This window comes from Lepisosteus oculatus, chromosome 29 (genome assembly GCF_040954835.1).
Source record: "Lepisosteus oculatus isolate fLepOcu1 chromosome 29, fLepOcu1.hap2, whole genome shotgun sequence".
Taxonomy (NCBI): domain Eukaryota; kingdom Metazoa; phylum Chordata; class Actinopteri; order Semionotiformes; family Lepisosteidae; genus Lepisosteus; species Lepisosteus oculatus.
Window position 1 is genome coordinate 4821328 of NC_090724.1, and position 23667 is coordinate 4844994.

Below are 23667 nucleotides of genomic sequence, written 5' to 3' on the forward strand. Positions count from 1 at the left end.
AAAAACAATCTCTGAAGTGAATATAAATTGAGGCTTCACAGCTGTTTTGTTCTGATTAAGAAATTGCCCATCTCACAACAAGAGGCTAGAGGTTTTTAACATACCTACAGTATGTAGCAGAAATACAAAACCAGACATTTCCCCATCAACACCCCCAAACACTTCCTTCACCGCCTGTCTTCAAACGGTGAAGATGTATTTTATTTTCCTATAAATGAGCATACTACACTACCCAGGGCATCAAGCTGAAGATTTACAACCATCTCTGCAAAAACAAGTTGGAAGTTTGCACATCGACACTGATGCTTTGAATAAAAAACACCTTAAGGATATAAATGAGTGCAAATCCTGAATTGCCTTAAATCTGTGAGCAGCCTGACTCATTTCGAAAAAAAAAACATCCATCCATTTTCTAACAGCTTGAGCTGATAGAGTAATGGGTGTAAGGCAAGATACATCATGCGTTGGACACCAGTCTACACACAGACAGACACACACACTCACACCAGGACCAAATTTCTTAGAAGCCAATTAACCTGCCAGTCCTTGGTGCATCTGGAGGAAACCCACACAGAGAACATACGAACTCCATGCAGAAAGCACCCCAAAAACTTAACCCACCATACAAGGTAGCAAATGCTACTGTACTGCCCAACAAAAAACATATACAATTTAAACTGACCCTATATTGTGCACTGAAAGCTGCTTAATATAGTCACAAGATCCTCCAGCACTTTTGCATTACAGTGCCATTCGACAAGAGGAAGGTACAGGCATCAGGCAGCTGACACCTCACTTTACCTTCTGGGTGGAAAATACAGACAACATTGATTTTGTATTGAATAGCTCAAAAAAGCTAAGAGCCCAAGGTACAGCTGAAAGCAGACAAACAGGCTTTGAGTATTTAGATAAACAATAATGAGGAAACAGCCAGAACGAAAAGAGAATCAGGTTTGCCTCTTCCTATCCCATTTGATAAAAAAAGAAATGAAACAAGAGACTAATGGCCACGTGCGTGGTTTTTCACGTACACAATCACATTCCTTTTACCATTTATTTAACTACTGAAAACAACTGAGCACATCTAAGATCTCTTGAAAATCTATTTTATTTTTGCATAGACTATGCTTCACTGAAGCAACATGACAATCAAAGCTCGCACACAAATTTCCTACAAAGCCCACAGGCGGGCGCACAGAAAACTCAAGTTCCGGCACAGCCCGAAAAAAAGCCACTGCAGGCAACACAGGGACTGGTGCAACCTCATTTGCAGCTGTAAAATTAAAAATGGAGAAAAAAAGAGAAAACACACCATACACTTAGCAGTAAGGAAATGTCCCTTCACCAATTTATGTTACAAATGCTCCAAGTTTTATTAAGATGGACTGCACATTTAAGCAGAACAAATATTGAGATCCTCCTTGTAAATTGCTTCCTACAGAGTCATCTTGAGCCAGCCCAGTTTCTCTTTCAAGTGATGAACCTTCCATTTTTTTTTCAAATCAGGCACTGGATATTTCAATTTCAGAAGCAAAATCAATTTCCTAATCTCCATTATCCCCTCTCTGCCGAGCAACTCTCCCAGGACCAGGGACCCCATCTCTAACAAACTCGGGAATTTCTGTCTGTTCCCTGAGGACTCTGTGATCCCTCAGGAGAAGACTACTGCCCTCCCCTCACCAATTTCAGAAATCTGCGGGAACACTGTGCAGCATTTGCCATAGGAAATCAAGGATGAATTTACAAGGCACCAGCTAGTTTAACAAGGAAAGAGATGAGAGGCCCAGAAGGGTACTCTGAAGTTTGGACTTCATGTAACCTAGAATCTACTCATATTGAAGGTTCTTAATAACATTAATAGAAAAAAAGATGTTCGATCAGTCTTTTCTTTCCTATTTCCTTGCCTGTACAGGACACGTAAAAGTGACCAAGTGACTGAAAGTGACTTCTGCCAAGTGGGACAGGGCTAATGTTCTGACCACTGGGAAGGATTTATCTAGTATTATGTAGCCTCCATTTCTGCTTACATTCATCATCCTGTGGTGTATGTTAGCACCTAGAGTAAAGCTGTAAATTATAGCTTACAGCGATCGCTGGGTAAAAATGCAGTATACATTTCTTGAGCAGTTCCCCTTTTCTTTCAAAATATTGATTCTAAATAAAGTCACAGTACCCTAAATACATACTGTATAGAAGTGCATCGATCTGTGGGAAGCAATGGAACAAGAAGAGGTTAATGCCACAGTAAAAATGAAAAAACAAAAACCCCAATGTTTTAGCTATTGAGCCTTTTTCAAAGACCTTCCACACCTGAAGAAGACTGAGCAGACAAAAACTTGCTTTCTACTCTTCAGCATGGAATCAGTTTCTGCCACTTCCTCCAACAATATATATATATAAATCCTGCTGCCTTTTTCATTTTCGTCGTTCTGTCTATGCCAGGGTGGTGTGTCCTAATAAAGAAACAGCTGTTCACACTGCTAAGATTGACTTCCTGTGTGCAAAAAGGCAGAATGTGAAGCTGTAAAACCGTGCATCTGCTGTAGCACTGTGATCAGAGGAGAATAATATTCATACCCATAATTCAATGCAACCGCTCTCAATGCCAATACAATCCTGAAGGGTGTTACTTCTAAATAAAGTGTGTGAGAGCATCTATATTACATTTAATTATTCGCTCCAAATATACATCCAGGATTTTCCAAAACAGGTGAAAATAACTAATTGTCATAAAAATATATATTGATTATATATCGCAATTTCAGAAAAAGCATTGTTAAAAAAGTCACTAAATAAAAAGCCTACTTGCTGAAATTAAATATTTCCCCAAAGCTTAATGCCTTATAATTATATTAAACCTAATCCCTCCAAAAAACGACCAAAACAAGACCGATGCCACTGGAAATCAATGTACTATATCAGTGCCATGTTACACATGGACGTCTTTGTCATTTTGATGTAATTTAAGCACGGGAATTCGAAACCTGGTGAACGCATTACCATCCGTCACCACCGCCGATTCCAGTTTTTCACGCTTGTTCAGCTTTATCGGGGATCTCTCGAACTTCTGACAAACCTGAGAGGCAGGAATCCACGTCAGACGTGCCACAAAGCTCCCCTAGGCAGGCGAGGACCGCTGCCCCAGAGGAGATCTTTGCCATCGGTGTGGGACTCCTTTCGTAACGACGATCAAAGCAGATGACGGGAAATAAGAAAAGCCTGGAATAAAACTGAAATAGAAATAGAATGCGATGGCCTGGGCAGAGCCTAATGACATTGCTCGTCAGCAAAACCTACACCAGTGTAATGAGATCCAAGCCCCTGCAGTTCCTTCTCTTGCTCTTCGGATCGGAAGAGATCGCGAACGAGGAGGCCCAGAGCTGCAGTGACGATGGATTATTTTTCCCCCAGTTTGTACTTGCGATCCGCCAGTTTGAATCTCCACTCTCTGTAGAAATGCAGGCTCAAAGGATGCTTCGCGCTGTCCAATCTGGTGTCGACACAACATTCCTGACTGGGCCACTTGGGAGCACAGAGCTGGACAGCTTGGTTGGGGGGCACACAGAGGCCTCAGCCGCCTGCTCTTCGCCCGAACCGGCACTTTAATCTGACCTGGGACGGGCGACACAGCCCACGCTGCCAAGACACTCTCACAAGAGTCGCCCCCCCCCCGGCGCAAGTGCCACCCAGGGAGCAGAACGATCAGGGCCAGCTGTCACCTTCTTAGCAGGTGCCTCCCCTTAATATGCCGTCCTAGGTTCCCAGCAGGTCTTGCAGTCTTGTTCCATGTCCCCCTGCAGGACTACCCTGCAGCTAGCTCTTTGACTATAAAATTGTTGTGGGGTTAAAAACTATCCAGCAACAGAGGTAAAGGGTGGAGCCACACCTTAAGCAGCTCTGATGAAGGCCTTTGGTCTGGTTCCTCTGCTTGTCCCAATCACTCTTGGCTCAGTTAGTCTCCTTAAGGTATTCCGGGTCGGGCTTTGGATCGGGCCCTGGTTTGGCAGGGCAGGCTGGGGCCAGCAGTCTCGACTATACGGTCGTGCCGAACATCGTCTCCTCCAGGTCTTGCTCGTCCATGTCGTCCTCGCTGAGGGAGAAGTCCCTGTGGTTGGCCATCCGCTCAGGGCTGCAGTTGATCTCCCCGTCCGCCAGCGGGGGGCTCCTGGCCGCCTCGCCGAGCCCCGCGACGGGCCCCAGCCTCTCGGCCTCGGCCATGTGCGCGAGCATGTTGTCCAGCAGGGGGCGGCTCTTGCAGATGTTGTCCAGCAGCCGGCAGCGGTGTCTGAGCTGCCCGATCAGAGCGTCCTTCTCCTTCACGAGGTTCTGGAACCTCTGGATGGTCTCCTCGGACTTGCACAGCTTCTCATGCAGGAAACTGATCTCCCTTTGAGAAACACAAGCGACACAGGCGGTCAGTCCCCTGCACGGGCATCACCCATCCAGCTCACTACTAAACCAGCAATCTCTGAAAACCCGTCAAAAATGTCTTTGGAAAAAGAAATCACCAGCCCTGAAGGACGAGGGTTCCTCAAACAGATTTCTTGCTTAATTGATCAACAAGTCACAGCTGTTTCCAATTTTAGGAAACAGGTGTATGGGCTGGCCCTCAAGTCCTACTGAACTGGAGCTCTCCAGGACCAGGGCTGGTGGGAGACCTCCCACCCAATTATTAAAATGATTTGCTTAGCAGATGCCCACAGTGTGAATTCATAGTGTGAATTCAACCCCATTAGTAAACAGAAAGCACTGCCTTGAAATCAAATCTATAGTGTCATTTGCACTCCACTTTATTTAAGAATTTTAAAAAACAACTTGGAATGTGTAGAAATACAAACATCTCAGCTATTCAACTATTGCATGTGTAGAAATACAATAATTCCAGCTATTCAGTGTTAATTTAGATCCTTAAATGGGGAGTTTCTGACCTGTGTTGCCTTAATAGTCAAAAGAACATAAACGCAGTACATCAAAACTGAAGTTTCAATACTGTAAGTGTAATGATGAACGGTTTATGAAATATTACTTATAATACTTAATAGTTATTAACTAGTGCAAAAAAGGTTTCTTACACCAATAACCCCAAACATCTAGAATAACTTCCATGTAACAGAGTAGTCAACTTATGCCTTCTGCACACACTAAATTATCATCTATAAATGCCAACAAATATTGAACTCCTCGGAGGGTCTGCGGTATATCAGCGACGACAAACTAACCATCAGGCTGGCAAAAGGAGATGGACATCGGGACACGTTACACAGAGAAACCTGTGCGGCCACTGTGGAAGACACAGGGGTGCACCTGTACACTTCCAGGAGCGATTACAGCCCAGGGGAGTATCTGCTGTATCTCCAGGGTTAGTGGCCACGGACTGATGGTCTATGTGCAAAAAACCGCGGAGTGGATTCAAGCAGATTGTGGCTTCGAAATGTTAGAGGTTTACGTCTACTTAAAAGCTGAAAAACGACCAATTCCACAAGGCAGCAGGCTGCAGGGTTACGCTGGAGTGAGGCGAAGTGTCAGCTTTTCTGGTAGGAGGGGGGACAGCTCATTACGCTGCAGAAGTGGACAGATGAGTTGTACAGAACTTGCACAGAAAGGACGGTCGGCCCTTGTGCATTAGAAATGAACCAATTGGCAGATTTCATTGCTCAAATACGAACCCTGATCCCTGACGCACTCGGCTTCACAAATCTAAAACACGATCCTGGGGAACCGAGTTCCGAACAACGTAACGTTTAAACAAGATTGAGAACTTTTCAAATTCCGCGGCGGGGGAGACAGAGACGTTCTGATCATCATCATCATCATCATCGTCGTCACCGACCTTCCGTGGTGCGGGAGAGAAGCGACAAGCTAACGACCGCTGTCCTACCTCTCCTTGGCCTCCCTGATTTCCTGAGTGGCGGCCCGGAGCTGCTCGTCTTTCCGGATCAGGCTCTCCGCCTGCTCCCGCACCGTGTTCTCCGCCGCCTCCAGCCGCCTCTCCAGCTCCGACACCCGCCTGTGCACCGCGGCCAGGTGCGCATTGGCCTCCTTGATTTGGACCGGAGACGGCAAGGACATGGCATTCATGCACCGGACGTCTTTAGTGGAGGGCACCCCCACAAAATTTACAACGCCAAAGCCTCCGTTTCGCTGTCTTGAGCCCAAGTATTCCTGAGCCCCCAGCCTCCGGACACAGACAGCCTGCACCCAAGTGCCCTCGCTCAGCCTGTCCTCCTGGACTGAAAGCTCTTCTTATCTCATCCCCCAAGACTCGCTGGGCTGCTGGGACAGCTCAGGTTATAACATTGCACGGACTCCTGCAGGATGCAGGTGGAGATCTGCGTGCAAACCGCATAGGTTGCAATAAAGGTGGAAAAAGCGCATCACATTTACTGGAGGCTCTCCTAGTGACAGTCCAAGACGCACTACGGAACGACCCAGGTCTGTTCAAATCACAGGCACGCTGAATTGCAAAACTGCACCTGTCTCCTGTTACAAGAGGACTGCATTATCCCTGATTAGCCACGTTTATTAGGTTCCGCAGAAGTAAGGCGTATCGTCACCGTCATCCTTGCGAGGAACTCACTACACGGCTGCGAATATTTTTTTTTTCCGGCGCCGCAAGTAGTTGGCGATTAACTTCGCAGGAGTCCCAACTTGCCCTAACTTCTCCTGCTGTAACCTGTGGATCTCGCGGCGACTCCGGAACCAGAAGCCGTCGCGTTCCTGCCGCGTGAGGTGGGAGACGGCCTCTTGTGCGCCTGTGCGGAGCGCGGGTCGGGACGGAGTGAAAACACCGCGCATGTCGCTTGGGCCTCCTGCCTAATTTCATTAACCGCGTCCTCACGACGCCGGAGTCTTAAAACCTCCAAAGTCTTTTAGCCCTAGAATGTCTGAAACCGTCGTCCTATTCTTGGCAACAGTCTAAATCTGTAAAACTAACAACAGCCATGTTCTCTCTCTCCCCCCCCACCACTTCCTATCTCCATATACAAGATTCAAAAAGTTTACTTTTCCTGGACAGCAACAAATAATAATAAAAAAAACGATTCATTAACGAATTGTGGTTAATCCAGATTCCTTACCATTCAAAAACTGCATTTAAACCCGTGCATATTATAGCCAGTCTTCAATCGGACAGAACAATAGCGACGCCCTTTTAAAAACTTTTTTTTTCTTACATGTTACAACTTCCTAAGCAAGTCTGGGTATTAAAAGCCGTTTAGGCAGATTTGTGACTGTGTGCATGGTTTTCGGGCTTTGTGTCTAGATTAGGCGGATGCATATGCTGTGGCTGTTGCTGAGACAGATGGGGGAGAAACTAATCTCCCGGTTTATCGCTAAATCCCCTTGTTTCTTGGCTTGGCAGCACAGTCGGCCTGCTCGGATCTGGAGCTGTTCGCGCGCAGATCCCCCGACTCTCCGCTTGCTCGCACGCGTCTCGCAGGGGAGATCGGATCCGATCAAAAGTGATCGATCGGTCATATCGCTCCTCCCGCTGGCAGCCGCCATGGTGGCGGGGGGTGTTCAGGATTATTTAATTTATTTAGGTGATGCCTTAATCCAGAGCCTTGCACATTTAGATCCATTTTATACAACCGACCGTCTTAGAAGTTCAGTACGTGGGTCAAGGCCACCAACAGCAGCGTCCCACTCGCGATTTAAACCCACGGCTCTTCCTTGTCAACTCCAGAGCTCATCGACCTCCGAATAGTAGCATTTCAGCCTGATTCGGCTAGAATCCCTGCCTAGTTCTCCAATTTAAATGGCTAAAGAAATATTATTTTTGCAAAACAAATATTTCCAAGACTGCATTTAATGTTCACTTTTGGGCTAATATATTCTCAACGCCATTTGTCCGACAGCAGTGTGGCATGGCAATAAATCCGCGACTGGTTTATCTCCATGAACACGTTCTACACAGAACTTACAAACTCCAAACGTTGGTAAATTCTGGTGTAAAATGCAACAGAAAAAAATAATCTCTTGTGTTACTTTACAAGAAATTATTACCTTGACAGGAGAACATCTTCGGCTTCAGGCAATCTTACACGCCTAAGAAAGCGCTTGCTTACAGTAAATGGGCAAAGTCCTCAGAAGACAGCCCTCTTTCTTTTAATCATCTCTTTACTTTTATGGCGTCGTTTTTTAGACTTCTTGAGTGGGATACACAAAGATGCCTTATAAAAAGTTACGTTTGGCTATTCAGTAGACAATATAATTTTACTCTAGTCTATGCAACTGCACCATAGAGAAATGCAATACGGTGTAAAATAAGAAGTCATCGGAATGGGTTATTTTTCTTTTAAATTGAGCTTTATTCAATTGTGTATCAGTTTGCAGATTAAAGCCACAAGCATGCAAGTTTATTGTTTAGTGACAGCTTGAAAATGTAATATAATTTAGATGGTAAAAATTGTAATAAATCATACGTTTCGTAAAAATAGCATATAATTATCAAACAACCAATAAAACACGAGATGTTTCCAGTAATGATCATACTAAGCGAACATGGAACAAGGTAATGCTTTTTTCATCCAAATATCAAAGATTTATAGCACAAGATATTTTCATTAACTCAAGGAATAACTTCAAAGTGATATGTATATTTAAGATCGCACTTAGCACCATCAACGGAATAAGTAAAATGTAAAAAATATACAATACACATTTTGTGCATGTGGGGTTTTAATAATAGTTACGTATTCAACGTCGCTTTGTAGATCTGTGCGCTCTGAGCGGCGCTCCCTCTGGTGGATAGCCTAGGTTTCTGTTCTTGCCGTGTAACCCCGAGCTGCTAATAAAGTTGGAATGGGAACCTCTGGCATTGTGAAGTCTCGCGATAGTTGGTGTCCTGGTGCCCTTGTTCGTGGATCCAAAATGGGTTACTGGGACCTGCAGGACGGCAAGGACTGTGTCCAGAAAACATGGATCACTACTAAACTGAGCGCTGCCTTGGGTGAGCTGGGCATGTCACGGAAGCAGTAACCGTGCTTTGAAATGGTGTTTCTCGAAACAGCGGCACGGTAGTGGGAAAGATAAGACTTTATGGAGGTGGCCTAGCTTGAAGCTGGAATCATTATAAACTAGAGATGAAACGTCTTTTAAATAACGAGAGAGTTAACAATTGTATTTTCCTTTGTTAAAAATGTTTTCATGACCCACTAAGCATTATTTAAGGTTATTTTCACAAAAGTAACCTGTCACTCTTGCAGGTTGTATGGTTCTCTTCTTTAACCACTGACAGAGGCAGTTATCGCATCTTTAGTTTCCTACATAGCACTAAGTTTCCCACTGGTAATTTATATACGGGAAACGATGTGGGGCTGATGACAGAAAGGCTTGTTGAATATCAAGGACCGTACCAGATGTGAATTTTATTTTTTTTCCAGCAGATGTGAAACATGGCGGTTTACAGAATTGCTTTAGAAGTGAATAAATTCACTTCTGTTAATGTTGTTACTGTTTAATGAGCCCGTATCATTAGTCAATAGCAGAGCAATTCTTATTTACAGTGATGATCTAGAGAGTCCCTGTCTGTACAGCAGCGCCTTTCCTGCAGAAATTTCAGCGCTTGCTCCAGAGTTCAGCTGCAGAAGCGCATCCTGCTTTACTGTGCGGTTGTCGGGTTGGTGTAGCTGTAGTTAACTGTTGTGGAGATAACTGTTGTATGGTGCTGTTTTTATTCTAGGCCTGGTTGGTTCAGCTTATCACATAATAGCATTTCAGCCTGATTCTGTTATCAAGGCAATAGAGAGAGCAACAGCTGCGACAGTCACAATGGGTAAGTGCTTCCTTTCTGCTCCTTCTTGCCTGGGATTGGGTGCTGAATTTGGGAAAGGCCACATGTGAATAATTATGCTGCTTTCAGGATTATACAGTAGTGCTACTACACTGTCATTATAGGTATAGGATTGCCATGTGTGCTGGTCCGTTTTGGGTGCTTTAAATAATAGCAATTTCTTAAATTATATAGCACTTTTCTGGACACTCCACTCAAAGTGCTTTCCAGGTAATAGGGTCTCCACTCCACCACCACCACTGGATGATGTGACGGCAGCCAGTGTGCACCAGTCCGCTCCCCACACACCAGCTCTCAGTGGGGAGGAGAGCAGAGGGGTGAAGCCAGTTCAGAGATGGGGGTTATTAGGAGGCCATGATGGGTAAAGGCCCGGGGGAAGTTTGGCCAGGACACCGGGGTTAATTAAATAACGGTTCTAGGCCGGAATGTAGAAGGCAGGGATTCCCTTGCAACATTCCTGATTCCAGGCCCCTTTCCCCCTGCAGCTTCTCTGGGCGCGATCTTCGGCATGACCACCTGTTTGAGCGCACAGGTCAGGGAGAAGCCGGACGATCCGCTCAACTACTTCATTGGTGGCTGCGCTTCTGGGATCTTTCTCGGAACCCGGAGTGAGTTGGTTGGGATCTTCGGGCCCAAGGGAGGAGGCTGGACAAGTGCACTGCATCTCATTTTGGCCTCTTGCTTTTCTTCGACTATCCAGTATATCCAGCTACTGAGCTTAAAAAGAGCAAGTAAAGGCTTATTCCATGCTAAAAAGAGAGGAAAAGAAACACATTGTTTTGGCCGTGGAGCCTTCTTATTTTGTTTCTTTTCTTCTCTTTTCAGCCTGGAATAAACCTTTACTTGTTCCTTTGCAGCCTACGCATGCTGACACAGCTAGCTAATTGAACTGTTTAAAAAGAGCCTATTTAGCCTAGTTTCCCTGGTTATGTGGCTTATTGATTATAGGACGTGCCACTGAAAGTCAGTGTATTATATATCTTTTAAGCCTGGTGTATTTAAAATGCATCGGATTCATGTTCATGATCCTTACTGGCTGGTTTTTGGTGTGTGCTTGCAACATTTTTGCACCATGGGTCCCTCAAATGTGGCTGGAAAACTGCTCTTACACATGGTTGTGCAGTGTAAGATTGGAACACCAAACTCACAATAATGGCAGATCACATTGTGGGGATGATAATCCTTTTCTCTTCACTTTTATGTGAATCTGCAGCTCACAGTTACATGACGGGAACGACAGCCTGCCTGGGACTGGGCACGTTGGCGGCGTTCACCAAGATCGGAAAGATGGAAGGCTGGAAGATAGCAGGCCCACCGGAGCTGTAAATGCACTGACATGTAAATCAATGAAGATTATTGTTAAATAAATGTATTTAAACAAAGAGTTCTTGTGTTATAAGGTGGTGGTGATTGTTTTTAAAGTGTTGTCTTATAATGATATAATGTTGATAATAAGATTTTTATTTTTTAATAATAACAGTACTCAGTTAAGCTAAAAGTAACGTTTTTAGTTTGTACATACATTAATAGTTATAAAATGGAGCAAACAGTGTTACAGGGTACATATGTTTTATTGAAACCCCTGGTAGAGGTAAAGTTGCAGTTTGGTAGAGCTGCCAGATGAGGGCAGTATGACTACATCATGAATGAACAGTTCCACTGCCTGTGGGCTCAGCACAGGATACCCTTAACTTGACATACAAGGAGGGGGTTTAACATTTCTGAAAAGGTCTGCTGACACCAGACACGTGGGCTCGGGGGAAGAGCTGGCCTTTGGCAGCTTTCTTGGTGTAACCAAAGCTTTTTAGAACTCTGAAAAACAAGCTTCAAAAAGCTTTGCACAGCTATAAACGTTGTGATTAAAATGCCACAATGCCGCATTTCCACAGATAGGTCCTTGGCAAAACCATCCAGTTTCTCTAGGGGCTCCTCCACCACAATGCAGAGTTTTTAAAGTGAACGGGTCAAAAATCCCGAGAGCTGATGGAGATGACCTTGCTGTGAGAAGATGACCAGCTGTCCACACTGCTGCTTTTTGAGAAAGACTTGGCAGTTGATGGATTACCCCACCAATGGGGAATGTGTGGAACAGATATTGGGCCGAGAGTAATATTACGATATAGTTTACTTGGATTACAAACTGTACCGTGAACTTGGCTACACACATGGGGAATTTCTTCAGTAAGACTTAAAATCCCCTAAGTTCAGAAGAAAACCTGTAGTGGATCTAATGCCTACAGAATGGGAGTCTGAATTCCACTGGCACGGTTGATCAGATTCTTTCACTGTGGCAGCTGTAGTTGCCTCCAATTAGTCCCCATCGCTCTTTGTAGCTGAGATATGTGTGGTGCTGGAAAGTCATGTCTGGTGTGCTGTAAACAAACAAATCCTCTCAAACCATCTTGCATGTTTCTTCATGTCTTTTCATTTTTGGCTCTGAAGCAGGAGTATGCTACCTCCTTCAGAGAAAACATTTCCTTATGAATTCCGAGTATTTCAAAATATCTAATTTTGTTTGCAGATCCTGTATCAATATAGAAAGGCTGGAGTTCGTCAGTGGCATACTGAGCTGGGGTAGGAGCCAAATGGTTCAGGCCTATCCCTGCCACCTCTCCCTTCTTGCATGTCAATATTCACTTCTTAACATGTTTTATCTTGAGTAAGTGAGCGATAAACTAATATATTACTAATCATTCAGGCATAAAACCTAACTAACTGGATTCTGTTCAAGTGTTGTGAGTGAGGAACTTTGGGTGGCCTGATCTAAAAAAAAAGGTCAGCCTGCTGCCTGGGTGAGCCAGGGATCAGTGCCCGTGGTACCGATTACTGATTCCCCTTACCTGGGGAACAGTGTCCCAACCAGCCATGGTGCTACTACCAGTGGCAGGTTAATCCTGGCATGTTGAAGGACTGTCATCAGTCTTGGCAGGAACTGCTCAGTGTAAGACAGCCCTGCAGTGTATCTTGAATCTGGCTTGATGAAAACCAGCTGGGAGTGGTCCAGGTAGTAGCTTGGGCTTTTCAGCCAAGTTCGGCCCCTTTGGATTAATCCTGTATTCAGGGAATTCAAGGCAGGGACACAGTTTTTGCATGAGCAGTCATCAACATGTAGCCTGTGTAGGAAAACTGTGTAGGAAAACGGTGACTTGATTTGGGTAAAGCAATACTCTAAATTAGCTCACTGACTGGGACTACTAACAAATGATGACAAATATATACTTACTAGGCCACTGAGATGTCAGTACAATAACCTTTTCAAGGGCTGTTATTTTAATGATTGAGCAATGACTATTTTTCCCTTCACAGAATAGGCATTGTATGGCTGCACATGTCATTCATTAAGATTGAGTGATTTACTGATGTTGTCCCATTCAGACAACATGCAGTGTAACTCCTCAGCATGTGTAACCAGCCTTGCAGACATTACCACAGGTCATAACTGTAACAGAATTCCCAAAACAGGGAAAAAATACTTATTGTTTCTGGCAATAGGCAAATAGGTTTCACATGTGAAATGGGAAAAAAATTATTAGAAAATGGTTCATGTGTAATAATGCTAGGAGTTACAGCAGATAGATGATTGCACTGGAGTTGTTTAAATAATCTTCTACAAATTTAAATGATTTCCTAGGGTCTTCGGGGGGAAAAAAAAACATCTAGTGCAATCTCAACTTTTGAAAATTGCTGCTATTCCTGATGATAAATCCTAAAAATATTACAACAATGCAAGCTGGATTCGGGGGGGAAAAGCACTATCTAAACTGAATGGCCCTGCAAGTGAAATTCTTTTATGGTGAAAGACATAAAGATCAGGAAATGCGAATGGATATTTTCTGACCGTGAATGGTAAAACCTTCAATCTTAAATGTGCTATACCTTTCAGATCCACTTCTAGTTCACAGTTCAAGAACACACGATGCGACATCTCCTTGAAGATCCTGTGTTTGAAAAGGAGGTGAAGGGGAGGGGAGACTCAGTACTGAACATGCAAAACAACCGGCCGTTCCTAGGCTGTTAGTCACTGGCGATGAAAGGAGGATTTCACTCCAGCCCTTCATCCCGTGCTAATGAAATAAAGGATCCTGAGGCAGAGCAACGTCATCACCCGCGTTCGAGTGCTTTCTGCATGTCCTGTACTGCTCCGCATGTGCACCGTGCCTCTTCCTGCAAGGCTGTACCAACAGATCAGTAGACTTGCCCAGACGGGCATTTTCATTCCTGCCTCCCGAAAATTCACAATCTGAATTCTATGGATTCTTCTAAAACAACGGCCCAGGTTTTATTACATCCTGTGCTGTGGAATAACTCCCTAATAATAACAGTGTTGGGTTCTGGTCTAATCATCATTTTCGGAACCTCTCCCATTATCCTTTTGCTTGGGGCTTTCTTGGAGGAGTTGAGACGATCCAGAAAAGGAGTCCTGCACAGATCGGGCACCACAGCCCAATGATGCCCAAGTTAGAAACCTAAGAGTTTACTGTGGCCCGAGAATCCAGCTCTATGTCCCTCCATATTAGATGTTTCTGTTCTGTGAAGTTAAAAAAGGGCCTGTGTGCCTGTGAACCAAGATTGCCTTTCTGCCTTTTCATGAACAAATGGTTGTACTTTACAGAAAATGTAAATATGGAGAATCTGAGGTACGAAGCCACATTGCACCCGATGTTAAGTAGTAACAATAAAATTGTCTTGTTGCTGAAGACTTGTCAGTCATTCCAAGCAGCTTTCTTTCCAGAGACTCTTTGCTGGATGTGTCCTGTGTTGTGTTGTGAGGTGGAGGGGCACTGGTGTCTGTTTGACAGGTTTTCCAGTCTGACCAGGGGCCACTGCTATGCAGCCCTTTCTGGCACCTGCAGTGGGATCTGACTGGGGACTGCGTGGCGGAGCTTAGTCCTGCATCAGTGGGTTTACTGGGGCGCAGGGAGCCCCCAGAGTGAGGAATTTCAGACCTCAGGTTTATCACCTCTTCCTGAAACAGAAACTTGAGCCATTTTTCTCTAGCTTTGGGGATGCCAGTAAAACTTTATTGATGTGCCATTAAAGACAAGGAAAAATACACTGGGGGATATTTACGAGTGTGTATGGGCAAGTATATATGAACGTGTGTGTTGTAATATTGCTGTTTCACACTTCAAGCAAGAAATATGTGCAGTATTCAAGGGACTTTTACTGATAGACGATAAAAATAAATAATTCTGGTCACTGTATTATTGCCAGTTCTGTCACATTTTTTAATTTTCCCTTGTAGGTTTTGGCTGTCATCTTCTGAAGACAATTTTGCATGTTTATTCTTTTATGTAATCCCCCATATCGCTCTTGCTTAGTGTAATTAAGTTATCAGTGAGGTAATGAGAGCGAGGCAGAGTCTCAGATTTCATCGGCTAATGGCTGGGAGAAACCAATGCCCTGAGTATCTCTTGCCTCCTGTCCCAGGAGGAGGACTGAACTGAATTAGCAAGTTATTGTGCTGAGGCGCCTTTAGCCAGTCCCCTTCAGATTCCATTAAGTGAAGCTCATAAGAAGGAATCAAAGAAGTCTGAAGATTTTGAAGCTGTGAACACTGTAAAGGTCAAGTGACCTCATTCGCAGTTTTCTAGTTCTAATGGACAGACACCTCTTTGATTAGCTAATGCCTTCGCAGTGACGCGGAGGTCAGCAGTAATTAATAAAAGCGTGTCTTCTGTTCCCATCTCCTGACCGTGCCAGATTGAGCAGTGCATGAGAATGACAAGCATCAGTGGCTGTTTAAAAGTCAAATCTTGAACGCAGCCCTTTTCATGTCTTGGCAAGTCATTGGGGAATGCTTTGTCTTTCCACGGGGCTAGGATTCACTTTGTGAAAGCAGTAACGGACAGGACAGAATAGAAAACGCTGCAGATTGGTGTTTGAAATTCCAAATGAGCTTGCAGTGTTTTTAGCCGTCATGAAAGTCACAGTACGTGCCTTCTGGATGAAGAAAAACCATGCAGGCTGGTATGCTGCCTACATCATGCCACACAACAAACAGCGGACAAATTCTTTGTCTTTGAGTTAGAAAGCTTTAGACTTTAGATTCTTAGATATGGCCATGCAAAAAAGTAATCACCTTCTTATGCCCAATGGGTTACACATTGAATACATGTGATGAGGGTTTTATTTCTGTAATAGGCTGTCCAGTATTGCAAGACCCCCCAGTGCACTGTGCCATCATTTGGACTAGATGGCTTGTGATATGTAGAAGTAACTGTGAGCACTGCACTGTGAGATCAGTTGACTGTGCAGTGCTCACTGCTGTCATGGAGGAGATGCAAAGTCATTATTTGCTCAGCAGACAAGCTTCCCTGGACAACTTAACAATCTACGACACATTAAGAGAAATGCAAAAATAAACCATCCACATAGAGTAGAACAATCAAAAATAAAAATGAAACGAACAAAATGATAGACATGCAATGTCTGTGCAGAGCGCAGCAGTGTGACAACATTAGGCATGAAGCAGTACACAAGGTGTAGGTAAGGAATCACTGATTGCAGTAAAGAACTGCCCTTGAGCACAGAGCATTATGGGCTGGTAGTGAAATGTTCACGGCAGTGGGAAAGAGATCACGGTTTGAATCCGGGCTGATGAGTATTAAGACGGTTGGGGAAGTGAGCAGTTCTGTCTGTGGGCTCCAGAATGAAGAGGCACTGGAGGTGGGAGAACAGATACCTCAGGAGGAGGTAAAGGGAGAGAAGAGGTGTTGGAGATTGACTAGCACAGTGTGGTTAAGACAGCAACTGGGCAAGACTCAAGAATCAGAGATGTGCAGCTATAGTGTACCAATGTAGGGACCAAAGCAATAGCAAGGCATGAGAGAAGGCATTTCCCGATTGTTCCGGATTAATAAAGCGTTAGCTTATCAGAATGCCTGACCACAGGCAGCGTGCTGACAAATACTGTATTCTGTATTGCAAGAATGGGCTGTTTGAGCTAAATATTGTCAGTAAAATGGAAATGCCGCGCACAACACGCCACTGTATGTGACTTGTAAGCTTGCCAGGACTGATTCAGAAGGGGCCAAGCTGAAGAGATGCAAGAGAAAGAAGGATCATAAATACTCCCCGAAACGTTCTGGTACAGGAAGAGGTAAGTCTCTCTTTGAGCCCCGTTCAAACTTCACAAAGAACTACACCAATCTGTCCATGCAGAATCTGTGCTGTGACTTCAGTGAGCTCGTTAATGACCCACCTTTCCAACCTCCCCTAGACGTGCTCATATTTTTTAAAATAGTAGGGCCCATTATTAAGACATAAACTTGGAAAGCCGTTGAGCTCAGGAGATCCCAGCTGACAAGGTGAATTTGAAGTTGGTAATAACTCTTCTTTTGTTTCTTTTTTATCATGGACTTTGTTACTTCAAAAGAGGGCAGCACATTAGCCGAGGTGACAAAGAAGAACTAGATCACTGAAATAACTTTTAAGGCTTTCACAAGAGAGGAAATTTAAGCAGAACAAGGTTGGGTTGGCGGGGAAAGAGAATAAATTCTGCTTTTATGATTTGAAATAAAACTACGATTATGATGTGCTCAGAACTTCAAGCACCACTATGAGGGAAACAAATTTCTCTCAAAGACCTTATAGTTTCTAGGGCTCACAAATAGAAATCGCAGGCCTGCAGGTGGGCAGTCATGCTCCGTGTATAAGTCACATAAACAGCAAGGTGCCAGGAAACCAACCGGAGTGAAACAATTTTATGTAGCACCTTTAAAAGCAACTCCTCAAAGCTCGTTATAGAAAGGTAAAACAATGAAAACTGTAGCAAAGGAGATACAATTAGCACAAAGAAAAAGAAGGCGGTTTTGAGTCCACATTCGAAAGCAAAGGTGACTCTGATTTCCTTGGGGTTGGGATTCAAGACATTTTGGGGCATAGCAGGAGAAGCCCTGTCACCCCAGGGTGTAAGCAAACTTGGGGGACAGAGAGGAGACCTGAGTAAGAAGGCCGAAGGTTGCGAGGTGGGGAGTAGGACAGTAGTAGTCTTAGTAGTAACTAAGACTGGTACTGAGGTGCCAGGCAATGCAGAGCCTTATAGGTGAGCATGAGGATTTTGGAGTCCGCATGAAACTTCTTAGAGTGGGCAATGTGTTCAAGATAGTGGAGCTGGTTCCCATCCCTAAAAGTAGGACTGAAGGGCTGAGGGTGTTGCAGAATGGTTAGGGATTGCGTAAACAGTGTGGTGGTAATTAATTAGAACTCCACTGGGTCTTCAGTTTTTGAAGGGGATTAATCAGCAAGCTGGAATGGCAACAAAACTAATATTGCTCCCCCCGGCGCTCTTTGATATCAACAGAGTTAATAGGGGAGCTTTGAAAATGCCGTAATGGGGGACTCGGCTAATTTAGAATGACACTCTTCACTGTGATTTCCACATGATTCATTAATGATTACAGCTTAGAGAGTCTTCTGGGATATCAATCAGCATCAATCCCGAAACTTGTGTTTGCAATCAGCCTCTGGTGCTGATTGCCTGAGTATCTGTGCACACGCTGGCCCAGCTGGCCGGCTGGCAGGTTGGGGAGAATCCAATGACAATTTTCCAAAATCTCTAGCGATTCATTTCACGTCCAAATATACAACTGTTAAATATAGCAGATTTGTTGAATGCCATTGACATGAATTCCCGTCCAGTCTGGGTGCTAAATTCGAGGAAACAAATATGCAGAAGGTTATTATTTTCTTTAGGAGCTCAATGCCAAGGATATGAAGAATTAAGCTATCATGCTTACATAATAGCATAGTGATTAGTGCTGTTAGGTAACGTGTCCTAGGTACTGGGGTGGCTTTTGTGTGGAGCCTGCATGTTTTCTCCAATTCACTTTGGATTTCATGAGGGTGCTCCAGTTTAATTCCACCTTCCAGAGACATGCTACTGTTTCTAGATGAATTTGAGTCTCTAAAGTGTCCCCCTGTGTGTTCCCTGCATTGGACTGATGGTTCCAGTTAGGGTGTAATCCTGCCTTGTGCCCTGTGATTCCAAAATGAGCTCCAGGTTGTGCTTAACTGAAGTAGTCTTCTAAACAGTAGTGCACTAGGTTTAGGGTTGTGAATTCATATTGCTATTGCTTAGAACTTATTGTGGTCCAGCTGCAGGTACTGTTCTTGTACACTGTTCCAAACAGATAGCCATGGGAATACTAGATACTCTTCTGCAACACATATGTGTCAATGGCTGTATGTTTATTGAAAATCTGATATTTGGAGCCTTCACACTCAGTTAGCCGTTGTTGTTAGAGCTGGTTTAAATTACTGTACAAAACATGGCCATCAGCTGAGAGCCAATAACTGTTTTAAATAACTACAGAGTTCTACTTCACATGCATTTCATTAACTGAAGAGTTTTTGTGCTGTAAGTAAGATGCAGATATATCTGTTAGTGATAGATGGGACATACCATATCTCACAGCCTCCTCAGACTGCAGCCAGCAAAGTGACACCATTAAGAGTGTTTTTGTATTTCTGCATTCCTCAGGAGCTTGAAAGGTATCAAATAAATGGCAAGAGAACCAGGCTAAACGCCACAGCCTAATGCTGTGGTAAAAAAAATGATGTTCATAATGGAAAGACCCTGCGCAATTGGAAACATCTCTCCTGTCAGCCTTCACACTACAGGCCTTTGTTACTGTCAGCGACACCTAGGTGATGAAACTCTGAAATCACAGCTTGAATAACTCCTGTGGAAAACTCCGTCAGAAGGTTTTAATAAGCAGATCTGACCTCAGCATTTGCACTTGGGGAAATAGCACTTTACGGTATTTTAAGATTTTATAAATTCTGGATCAGGTTATAAGCAGGGATTTAAAGGAAGCCACTGGAAAGACATCATCAATCATTGCTGACTTCCAAGAGAGTTAAGTTGCATATGCTGGATTTATTTGATACTTTTTGGACAAAAATACTGAAAGACACATACATTTGATTACTCACATGGATTTAACACCCCACACAGTTGACAGTAGCATTTGATTTCCTCCAGAAGTCACTCTGAGGACGGTCTCTGAAAGAAGAAGAAGGAGATTCAGGTTTCACAGTAATCGAGCTGAACAATGTGGTTTATCTTCATAAACTGGCCCACACATTGCAGTGTTATGGACATCAACAACCACATCAGCACACCCTTACCCACATCGCTGCTTCCTTCCTAAGGACAGAGTCTGCAATACCTGCCCTCAAACAGATATGCCTCGGAGAAATGGAAAGCAATTTCCTCTATCTGAAGTTGCTAATCACATCTCAGCCTACCTTTGTTTAAGACTGATCAAATTAAAAATTCTGCCTGCTCAGGGCTCGGTCTACTCAACTCAGCCCTCCGACAAAACAGACGACAACACCAGCTCAGAGCAACCAAAGGAAATCAGTGCTCTTCAAAAACACACGCTGGGCTGGAATCTATTAACACTGCCTGTTTGAGAAAAACCTAATTCCCATTTGTTCCTGTGCCTCAGGAATTTCTAAATCTATTCCATTTGTTAACACTATATTCTATCAATGCACTCGTTCAGGTCAAGACAGCCAAACCATTTACTCTTGAGATCACTTCAAGGGAAGGAACTGTATTACAATTACACTTCTGCTGATATTATGACAGTCTAGGCCAAGCATGATCTATTAACAAATCCTAATTCAGCTTTTTCAAAACTCTTCTTAAAATTGGATGCAAAAGTTGTTGTTTTTGCAAAGTATTAATATCTTATGCAAAAGCATCACTACAGTATATTCAAAAATGCATGATGGAGATGCTCTTATCTTTTTCATAAAACCAAATGGAAATATACACTGCCCGGGCTGTCTTTAAGTGTTTTTTTTTCTCCTTTACCACTAACAAACAGCCTCAATGTTCTCTGGGTGGGATATAAGGTGAAGAGCAGACAGAATGATGTGTATAGTGGCAGTTTGCTGGCATCACATGGTTGTTCTGAACTAAACTACCCACAGAAACAGCTTGGGGGCAGCAATATTCATACATTCGAAAAGGAATTTCCAGCATTGAGATCCCCAGAAAAGAGGAACTGTGGCATCTTTCCTTGTAGTCTGGTAAGTGAAAGATCTTAAACTCGTAAATTAAAAATTTCTTATTGGTAAGGAACGTTCTCCATTTTGGTGTTTGTATCAATACCTAGCCCGACATCATGACTTTAGTTAAAAGGGCAATTGTTTTTTATTTACTTTTACAAGCAATGCTAGGTCAATAGCACTTTGATTTTCTTGGTTTGCTACTCTTGAAAGAACAGTGGGAATACATTTCAATCCATTTCAAAAATCTATTTTTTTAACTGTAATGGAATTTGACTTTGCCAATGCCTTCTGCTTAAGTAATGGCAAAAACATGCATTATTCAAACCTTGATTATCGTCTGGCGACTGTGACTCTTAACTTAAGGCAGGTGCTCTTTGCCATTAGCCATGTACACTCGGAAACGAAGTGAACTTTTGTATTTGCAGTTACTGGGACAGAAATCGCCTTTACCAAAAGCTGCAGACCAGAAGTTATCTATATTTATTGGAGGATTAAGAAAAAGAGGATTAAGAGAAATGTCAAGCCCTGATAAATACAGAAAGGAGGAAGCCAAGCCTGATCAATAAAGCCTAATCACAGAGATGATTGCAGCTCACTAAGCAGTGCAGTCTGATTTAATCGATGGAGGCGCTGGGAATGAAGTTCAGGTAGAAGACTTAACAGACTTGTCCATGCCACGTGTACTGTATATATTTTTTCTTTAAAGGTTGAAAATTTCCTTTAGAGTCATCACTTTGCAAGACCTAAATCTCTAACAGTGCTTAAGATACTCAGTCTTTATCCGATTGAACCTGTTCAAAACGAAAGCATGTGATGTGCGTGATAAATACATGTAAAGGCTGTTTTTGAAACATATTTGCATATAGCATCTACTTGCTGCAAGCATAAAACTTTCTGATAGTGATAGTATTAGAATACTATTGTGCCTCAAAGCTGCCAATCCTATCACTGAGCTGTGAGAGACAGGACTGGCAACTCAAGTGCAGCATAATTATTCTTTATGCATTACTGTAGTGATTACTTTGACTCAGAAGAGACTTAGCCTGATTACACTGTCAGGCCAACGGCTGTATCGTCAGCGGCGTTTCTCACATAGCTGATGTGATTTCTCTGCCAGGCCATTTTGTCACCCTATTAATGGCAGAATGGGGATTGTCACTGAAGCCTGATATTAATAGCTCTCAATTGAGATATACCACTGCCCCATTTCTCCACTCTTCATATAGGAAACAGGGCACATATAGGAAACAGGGCACATTTTCCCATCCGTACAAGACTTGCACTTTTAGGACTTTACTAAGAAACAGTAAACCAGGGGGTTTTGAATGAATTACATTAGCTACAGAGGGTTTGGATTAATCATAACACTTTACACTGCACATCTGCACAAATGCGTGTTGAATGATCATTATCATGCAAATCAGGGCATAGCTTCATTCTGGTATTAAATAGAATTGCAGAATTAAAGAAATTAAAGGAGGAATACGGGTTTCATTGCCCATGAACAAAGCATAGAAAGCTACTGTCTAAAAGTATGAAGATGAAGCCTTAGCAATACATAATTTCTGCATTGTGAAGGAAATGTATTCCAAATCTGAAAAAGGTTATCTACATCTAGAGCTGTTCTGCTATGATTGCACTCCTTTAAAGCCCATTACAATGAACAATTATAGAATAGTGTCCTCACTTCACACCCCTTGCTGAGTATATAGTTTGTGTTGCTGGGAAGCCAGACAGGTAAGTATCCTGTCAGATAGGTGTCCTTCTCTTAATATCAAGACACAAGATGGGAAAGACAATGGCTAATTAGCACAAGATAAGCAGTGAAACATAAAGCAACAAACTTTAATCTGCAATGTCAGTGGTACTGAGCTCTGTGGTAGACTGACAGCAACATTGTTGTGTTTTAATTGGGAGGCAGAGGTCACCCATGATACTGCAGACCTCTGGCAGCTCAATATGCTGTACAGTAATGGGAAGAGCTCTTTTTTATTAGCAGAGATGTGTGTCGAGTAAAATCTGGATTAATCAGATCATCAAAGGGACAAAATGTTCTGACTGACGATAATTGATGAATCTTCAGAGTATGCAAAAGAAATGTTATATAAATGCATAATAAGAAACTTCAATTTAGTATTAATAGAGCTATCTCTTGTGTTGTAATAAACTTGCAATTAACCCATAACAATAATTGATTTAGAATTGCATTTTGCAACCTTCCTTATCTAAAGCAGACCAATATAAGAAAACAAAATGAGAAGGTATCAAGGGTAGTGAGAAGTGCAGAGAAACAGAGGTGCAGAAATGGTTTCCTTAAACTCATCCGCCTGCTCACAGCAAAGCGATGCTTTAGAAAGAGCACACCGGCTTGACATCCTGAAAGAATTCCAGACTTTCCAAGCCCTCTGCTTGATCCCAAGAGCTAGTAAAGCCCAAATCCCCTCGGAAGCCATCTGCCATCAACACAGTTCTTCTTTCACACCCAGAGCAACGGAGAGGAAGCTTTTAGCGGGTTGTGATTGTGGCAATTATTCCTGCGGAGAGAAATATCTCCTGCAGGTCAAGGCCACCTTCCCTGAGCTGAAATCTGACACACCGAAGCAGGAGCTGCTGCTGCCTGGGGCACAGGGGCTCACTGCAGCCCTGTTTCTGAGTTTCAGGGCTGATGTGGGACAGGCATGGCAGTGCTCAAGTTCACGCATCCAGTCTGTTTAATGAACACCACTCAGAACACAGCCTGACAGGAGGCCAAAGATCCCGGATCAGTCAAACGAGCACATCAGAGTCTCAGTCTAACGTAAAATGTTTGTGCTTCTTTTCAAACAATACATCATCTGTCCTTTTTT

At 43.4% G+C, this 23667-nt stretch overlaps 2 protein-coding genes and 1 long non-coding RNA gene across 3 annotated transcripts in view; 1 reads left to right on the forward strand and 2 right to left on the reverse strand.

Moving 5' to 3' along the window:
- Positions 1 to 1092: 1092 nt before the first annotated feature.
- Positions 1093 to 7385, reverse strand: vmac (vimentin type intermediate filament associated coiled-coil protein). Its single transcript, XM_006639823.3, has 2 exons — positions 5879 to 7385; positions 1093 to 4387 (listed from the first exon to the last, which is right to left on the reverse strand). The coding sequence occupies exons 1-2, from the start codon at positions 6076 to 6078 to the stop codon at positions 4033 to 4035; spliced, it is 555 nt and encodes a 184-aa protein (XP_006639886.2). The 5' UTR covers positions 6079 to 7385; the 3' UTR covers positions 1093 to 4032.
- Positions 7386 to 8830: 1445 nt separating this feature from the next.
- ndufa11 (NADH:ubiquinone oxidoreductase subunit A11) lies at positions 8831 to 11177 on the forward strand. Its single transcript, XM_006639824.2, has 4 exons — positions 8831 to 8950; positions 9683 to 9775; positions 10279 to 10401; positions 11007 to 11177. Exons 1-4 carry the CDS (start codon positions 8872 to 8874, stop codon positions 11117 to 11119), a joined length of 408 nt encoding a protein of 135 aa, XP_006639887.1. The 5' UTR covers positions 8831 to 8871; the 3' UTR covers positions 11120 to 11177.
- A 189-nt stretch (positions 11178 to 11366) lies between these two features.
- Positions 11367 to 23667, reverse strand: part of LOC107079676 (uncharacterized) — a 102148-nt gene continuing 89847 nt past the window's right edge. Inside the window, exons 3-5 of the long non-coding RNA XR_001480610.2 lie at positions 19733 to 19802; positions 13670 to 13731; positions 11367 to 12844 (exon numbers count right to left, since the gene is read on the reverse strand). This is a non-coding gene — a long non-coding RNA (uncharacterized lncRNA). The remainder of the gene's footprint in view (positions 12845 to 13669; positions 13732 to 19732; positions 19803 to 23667) is intronic.